The sequence below is a fragment of the Frankliniella occidentalis genome, unplaced genomic scaffold (genome assembly GCF_000697945.3).
Source record: "Frankliniella occidentalis isolate FOCC.00 unplaced genomic scaffold, Focc_3.1 Scaffold20, whole genome shotgun sequence".
Classification (NCBI taxonomy): domain Eukaryota; kingdom Metazoa; phylum Arthropoda; class Insecta; order Thysanoptera; family Thripidae; genus Frankliniella; species Frankliniella occidentalis.
In genome coordinates this window covers 466,449-474,076 of record NW_026267150.1, presented here as the reverse complement: position 1 = coordinate 474,076, position 7,628 = coordinate 466,449, and the positions used below count along the sequence as shown (strand labels likewise).

Genomic DNA, 7,628 nt, shown 5'->3' with positions numbered 1-7,628 from the left:
TCCGCAACTCGGGGCGCCTGGCGGGTAGAGAAGAGAGACTGGGCCGCCCTCTTCGCACAGCTGCTTCGCGGGCTGCCTACGCAGCGCTTAGCAGGCGCTATTTGAAACATGCCTCGGGGTGCTCGGGGGACACCGCACCCTTCATTCGTGTACAACCTGCTCTGAGTTTCATACTAGAGGCACTGAAAAGCATACACCAATCATTAGTATCGACAGCCATATGACGGAATCTCGAAAACTGGGAGGGAAATCCCGCGTCGTGTTGGGTGACTTGGGTCTCGGGGAGGATCCCGATATCAGGTCAGATTTATGACTTTCGGCTCAAAGCCTTCAGGCATTTGTAGTTTCACATAACAATAAAAACAAAATGTAGAGCATGTACTGACAAATTCTCGAATTCTCGATCACATCTTCGCCTGACCGATAACTTACTCACGTCATGTTCCTTCCATCTCTGTAGCGCCGCTCCTTTGCAAAAATTCTAGTTTGCTGTGGCGTGTTGTCTATTTCATAGGGGCAGGGTAAACAAGGGGTAGCATACCATAAAACATGAAAGTGTCGAAGAGGCACACTCCTGGCCTGGCTATTTCCCCATTTCCGGGAAAGAGGGATTGAGAAGGGATGAGGAGTGGGGCAGGTGGGGGAGGTGGGAGGTGAGAGATGACTGGGATAACCAAGTCCAGCATCGCATAAAATAGTTCTTCACTTATCTCTTCTTTAGGCGAAAAGTGCAAAAATTATTTACGGACTGAGTATAACGATTTGAATAAAACGGTTTCTAAAGCGCATTACTGATGCGCTGTACCTTGCCATTTTTTTGCACAGCATTTATAAAGTTTGAGCTTCAGAGACGCGTATGAATACTAGTGGCGCCGTCAGAAAGTAGATCCCGAGTGTTCCGCGACATCCTGTCGCCAGTAAACAGAAGCCTAGTTATCCTTCTTTAATTATTCATATTTGTTTTTGTTGGTTCAATTTGTTCTAGCCGAATTATGTCTTAAATTTGCGCCATCGTTTGATTGACACAGGTAAGTTAAGTTATCGAGCAGTACAATTTACAACCTATCTAAAATATTGCAATTTTTTCTCGAATAGATGCAGTCTTGTGCTTTATGTTTTAAAGTTTCCTAGTTTTGTCTTAAATTTCAATCTCTTTCTCCCAACTTGTCTAGTACTAAACATTCTTGTATCGCCGATCAACTGAATACTATCTGATAAGTTTGCCTGGATTGTTATTTGCCCGTCGCTCATTTTGGGGTTAGAGCATTATCTCTCACTAGCTGCCCACGGCGCCAATGTGCCAGCACATCGTTTTATTATTATAAATCATTTGTAGGTCTTTGCAGTTCTTATTTTCCCACATTTCCGATTCCCAGCCTTGTTTTACCTACACTTGCTGTACTGGTTCTGTATCCCTGTCTTTGAGGCTAGGTACCTTACACCTGCCTATCACAACTTTTGTACATATTCCATTTATTTTGTCTCAAACATATGTCATCATCTGCAATCTCAGTACTCTACAACCTAGCCATTCATGTCCTTTCTTTCTGTCTCCTTGTAATTATTATTATATGCTGTTGGGCTTCTGCTTAAGTTTTCTAGATTTGCTACATTGATTTATTTTTCTTTACAGAAGTGGTCTATTTTCATCACTCAAGATTATTAACTATCTAAGGACTACTACTTCTCACCAAAATGTCAGATCCTGCCATTATGGAAACTGATGATGGAGACTCTGGGTCTGGGGGACCTATGTCGTCCCTCAATTCACTCTTCTCTTTCACAAGTCCTGCTGTCAAAAAGCTACTTGGATGGAAACAAGGAGATGAAGAAGAAAAGTGGGCTGAGAAAGCCGTTGACTCACTTGTAAAAAAATTAAAGAAACGTAAAGGTGCTATTGAAGACCTTGAGAAAGCCCTTAGCTCACCCGGCTCAGACAGTAAATGTGTGACAATTCCCCGCAGTTTGGATGGAAGACTCCAGGTTTGCTTAACCTATATTCTTAAGAGCAATCTGTTTTCTTCCTAGTATATGAGGAAATAATAAAGATTTCTATCTAGGTATCTCATCGCAAAGGTCTGCCTCATGTTATATATTGCCGGGTTTGGAGGTGGCCAGATCTTCAATCACATCATGAGTTAAAACCTTTGGAACATTGTCAGTATCCATTTTCTGCCAAACAAAAAGAAGTGTGCATAAATCCTTACCATTATAAGAGGGTTGAGAGTCCAGGTGAGCCTGTAATATGTAATCTCATTTCTTAATGAAGCTGCACAGTTTTATTTCAAAAGTTCTTCTACTATTTTTTTTATTTTCAGTGCTACCACCAGTACTTGTGCCCCGCCATAGTGAATTTGCACCTGGGCACTCACTTCTGCCATTCCAACAGATTCCAGAACCTGCCATGCCGCACAATGTATCATACTCTGCAATAGGTTTCAGCACATCAAGTACACATGCCAGTCAGAATCCTGGCTCCCCAATCAGCAGTGTGCCAAGTCCAGCAAGCTCAGGAGGTGGCCCGCAAAGCCCCTATGGCAGCAGTGGCTTGCCAGGTAATTGTGCATTTGTGTGGAGAGGATTTTATTGTGACAAATGTTTTCTTGGTCTACTTTTTATTTCTATTGGAACACGCATTAGTCGAATTATTTTGTTTCTAGAAACACCACCTCCAGCTTACAGTCCCTCTGATGACAGCCAACCAGGTTCCAATAATACTGACCAAGCAATGGATGTAACCAAAATGAGTGCTGAAGTTGCTCCTGTGTCCTACCAAGTGTGTAGTCTGTTCTTTCATATTTATTTATTTGTGAAATTTCCATTTGGATTTGTCTTACCATGTACATTCCCTTCTGATAGGAACCAAGGTATTGGGCCAGTATAGCTTACTATGAATTGAACTGCAGAGTTGGGGAGGTGTTTCATTGCCAAGCACACTCAGTAACTGTGGATGGATTCACCAACCCAAGCAACAACTTTGACAGATTTTGCCTTGGACAACTTTCTAATGTTAATAGAAATTCAACCATTGAAAACACAAGACGACACATTGGAAAAGGTAATCTTCTTATCTGTTATTATTATTTTCAAATTGCATATGTAATTCTGAATTAACCCTTTTCACTTCTTTTATAATTATGTTGTTTTTAAAATTTTTAGGTGTTCATTTGTATTATGTGGGTGGGGAGGTCTATGCTGAATGTATGTCAGACAGTGCCATATTTGTGCAGTCAAGGAACTGTAACCATCACCATGGTTTCCACCCTAGCACAGTTTGCAAGATTCCTCCATCCTGTTCCTTGAAGATCTTCAACAACCAGGAGTTTGCTCAGTTATTGTCACAAAGTGTTAATCATGGTTTTGAAGCAGTATATGAACTTACAAAAATGTGCACTATTCGGTAAGTCACCTGTAATCCTTCTTGCTATGCCCATCGATAAGTTTTATTGAAATTTGCTCACATGCTCATGAATTATTTTTTTTATCTTTTGCAGAATGTCATTTGTCAAAGGGTGGGGTGCAGAATATCACCGTCAGGATGTGACAAGTACACCATGCTGGATTGAAGTCCACCTTCATGGACCTTTACAGTGGTTGGATAAAGTTTTAACCCAGATGGGTGCCCCACACAATGCTATTTCATCGGTCTCTTAAGTATACTTGAGTAGACTTATTCATGGTCAATCAATAATTATTTCCCACACAGATGTTGCCAATTCTTTTACCTTTATTTAGCTTTGAGTGATGTGATAGTCCAATTACAGTGATCTGCTCCTGCTCCACTTACCTGAGTGTTGTTGCCTTGTGCAGGTTAAGCTACAGCTGTGTCTTTGCTTTCACACCTTTAACCATGTCAAACCAGCTTGGCTAATTCTTCTTGTGATGAAATATTTCAAATCACTTAAGTGTCCCTCGAAGTGTTGTGCAAATATGGAATTCAAAACTCTTCGATACCAAGCAAACTGTGATTATCAGGATGTGACCATTTATTTTATCCTCAGTCATGTAACTCATTTTGAAATTGAAGAATATGATTGATTTTGGGTCTTAGTAGAAAAATTTCAGAATTTGCATAATAACTCTTTTGTCTTTTGTTCCTGTTACCTTATAGGCCTTTTTAAATCTTTCATCAATTGACATAAATCTCAATGTTTGTTGCCTTATTGTTTCATGCTGCTCCTGCAGCTCTTATGTTGTTTTCTTTTGGCTCTCTCAGCTAGCATGTATATTGGTAGCACTGTATGCTGCCTTCATTTTGACATGCTATGTGGACAAGTTATTTCCATATTCTCACTTCTGGAATTGTAATCTATCATACTCTCATTTTTTTGTTTTTGCTTAGAAAGCATGAGTTTGATGCATTATTTATTTATGCTGTGCCAAATTATATAAAGGATGTACCTTATGTATATTGCTCATGATGCTATTGTCTTTTATAAGTAATTGATCCACATCAATGTAAAACAACATAAAACAAACTAGTCCATAACATGTGTTATCTTTTGATGTTGATTGAAAAATCTTAAAATCTATAAATTAAAATACAAGGATATACCTGGCAGTGTCATTTGATCTTTCATATCTGATGACTATTGATTTTGTTTGTGTCAGATTTCTCTCAACCAGCCGGTGGCTGTTATCTTGTTTACACTGCATTATTTCTTATGCAGCTTATTTTTGTCTGATGACAATTTTCTCTGCCCAGTCTGCCATTCATGGTCTGACAAGCACTGCTTCCAAAATTTGCCACATATATTGTTTCAAATTTGTCTGTAATTGTAGTCGATGAATTCTTTGGGTTAACTCATGTTTTTAAGTATTGACATTCTCACTTAAATGACTTCGGTTTATAACATGTACCACAGTTGTGGTTGTTTTATAATTGAAGAAGTTCCTGTGAATGTCTCACTTTTTTATTTTAGAATGAGTTTCATTTTATTTTTGCTCTGGTAAAACTGTTAAAACGGAGCAAAATTTTTAAAGAATTGAAAGTGCCATTGCCTATGGTATCATAGGGTACAATATTGCTTGTTGACTAAGTGTAATGTGTGATGTGCCTGCTGTTTACTCTTGTGAGTCTGAATTTCCTTTGCCTTTGAGGAATTTCGTCCCTATGACGCATGACTTCAGCTTTGAAGACAAAGATTTATTCTAAATTAATGCTTTTTATTCTTCAGCCAAATGTCAATTTTTGCTTTGTCATTTGCAATAGGTACCTGGGTTTTGGCGTCTTCTGAGTCCAAGGTAGAATTGAATTGTCATTCCAATATTTTATATATGGTTCATTATATGTATTTATAAAAATCTTGTTTGTGATGAAGGGCAGAGCAATTATAACTAGGCTATTGTCAGAAAACTACAGGATGCAAAGAATTATATGAAGTATTAAAAGCTCTTTGGACATAGCAACTTCCAGGTGCTGAAAAATTTAAGTAGCTGCAAATTTTACTTATGGAAAATTATATTCTTTGAGATGTGTTTTATCAAACTTGGGGCAGTCCTATCTGGATAACACAGATGAAATATGCCTGTGTTTGAAGGAGATGTCACAAGTACTATGCTCAAAATTATATACTTAAGTGGAGCTATTTGAATAGCTCCCTGCTGTGCAACACAAGGGATCTATATTGTCCTACATCATGATGCTTGGATGTATTCCTTAACGCCAACTGTGCTGGTGTAGTAAGGTTAATGCTTACTCTTTCTACCAATACTTTAAACTAGAAGTAAAACTTTCTTTGAATTATGAGAACTGAAAGTACCAAATGTGTGGTTAATATGTAGGTTGTATGGCTATAAATATGGTTATAAATTACCATTTAAGTGATGATCTCCTATGGTTTATGATGGACTGATGTGTAATTGTAGCCTCAATTATATTTGTGTGGTGTATATGTGTCTTTCATTGAGGAAAATTTGTAGTTTATTATTACATACTTATCAGAATATTTTTGAGTGCTTTTTGTGGTATGTATGCGCCACCTGGTTCTTTCAGCCTGTGCCTCCCTGTTAATTTGTGTAAAGTTTAAATCTGCCCTTTTTCTTATTGTCATGAAACTTCTTGATATCTATTTGGCCTCTCACCTTGAATCTTCAGGCCCTGATTTACAAAGTTTCACCCGACAGGGGCATTGTGCCTTTTTTTTCTTTTTAATTAGTTTCTTTATAATTTGTTGATTTTTCGCTTCCTTTTATATTCTTAAACTTTGCTTAAAATGGCTCTCTTCCTGTTTCTGTTTTCTTGAGAATTTCTTTTATGTTATGAAAAGATCTAAGTTATAGCAACACAACTAAACCGTGATTTTTCTCTGTTGTGTTTTTTATGAGTTAATTGGTTAATTCAAAAGTATATTGCCTATGGTGATGAAGTGATATTCTCAGTAAGTTTAGTTCTTATGCTGTCTGATATTTCTGTGAAATTGAATATAATGGACTCGATGCACCATGCCGTTAGTAACTGTCCTCAAATTTTCCAGCTTTGAATTCTATTAGTTTCATGTTATGTTATTTTCCATTAGAGATTTTATACAAATGGTTTATAGTCTATTCATTTTTTCTGTCGAGCTTCACATGTTTGAAAATATATATTTAATTAATAATCAACGATAAAGACAAATGGTTTTGCCATTATATTTGACCAGTGTATCTTGTTACGATTATGATTTTGAATTATATGCATCTTTACGGATTAGGTGTTATGTTAGTGCTGTGAAATTATAAATTATGAGATGCTTTATTGTTTCAGTCTTCTTAAATCCGGCCATATATTGTCAATGTTCAGGGTGGCATAAGTTACTTATTTGTCAGATACTGAAGTTAAAGGGGATCAATCTATTTAGGGTACCTATATAGCAGATTCCCTAGTTATGTTTTCTGAAGAGTATTTAAGAGTAGTATTGGGAAGCACAAGCTGTATATATATATTTCATATGATTGATTGTATTGTATTAGTGCCTAAGCAACTTGTTTATTAAGTAAGCTTATGTTTTGGTGCTTTCCCCCAAGTTGTGTTGTTAAATGCATCCTATTGTGCTTTTCTGCCCCTTCCTTATAGTAAGACTTACATTTTTGATGAGAGGAATATGGAAGGGGAAGTGTATGATGTTTCTCATGCTGAAAAACTAGATTCCTCTTATGTGCCAGACTTAGTGTAGGTTAATTTATGCGCTTGCGTGTGTGTGGGGAAAGCCTTGATTACTTCAAAGGTACTGTCCTGGAATGTTTGAGTTAAAAGTGGGCTAGTAGTTAACTGTAAGTGCTACAGTTTGGGTACCATTTCAAACAATCCTGCATGCTTTTATGATACCTTGTACAAACTACAATAAAGAGTTTCAAAATAAAATAAATGAGTGTTGAAGTAAATAATGATTTTATTATTGCATTGCCAAATGTGCTGACTAGACCCAAAACCGAACCTTCGCCAGAAGAATGTGAAGAGCCGGATGGAAAGTGTTTCAAGAAAATGTGAGCTTATAGGTCAATCAATCAATGGTGACACCCATCATTTTTTCTAAGTGTCAAAGAAAATGCGAACACAAAGATGTAATATGAAGGCAGATGGTCGGCCCTCGTGCCATTTTTAGCTGTTAAGCTCCCCGTTTGCGTCGTGACTCGAGCTAGTTTTTTTT

General features: G+C 37.4%; 1 protein-coding gene across 1 annotated transcript; it reads left to right on the top strand.

The window, feature by feature from the left end:
• Positions 1 to 862: 862 nt before the first annotated feature.
• LOC113208677 (protein mothers against dpp) lies at positions 863 to 7,365 on the top strand. The gene is made up of 8 exons (XM_026425785.2): positions 863 to 1,028; positions 1,634 to 1,983; positions 2,061 to 2,232; positions 2,319 to 2,555; positions 2,661 to 2,776; positions 2,860 to 3,058; positions 3,160 to 3,400; positions 3,495 to 7,365. Exons 2-8 carry the CDS (start codon positions 1,696 to 1,698, stop codon positions 3,652 to 3,654), a joined length of 1,413 nt encoding a protein of 470 aa, XP_026281570.1. The 5' UTR covers positions 863 to 1,028; positions 1,634 to 1,695; the 3' UTR covers positions 3,655 to 7,365.
• Positions 7,366 to 7,628: the final 263 nt, after the last annotated feature.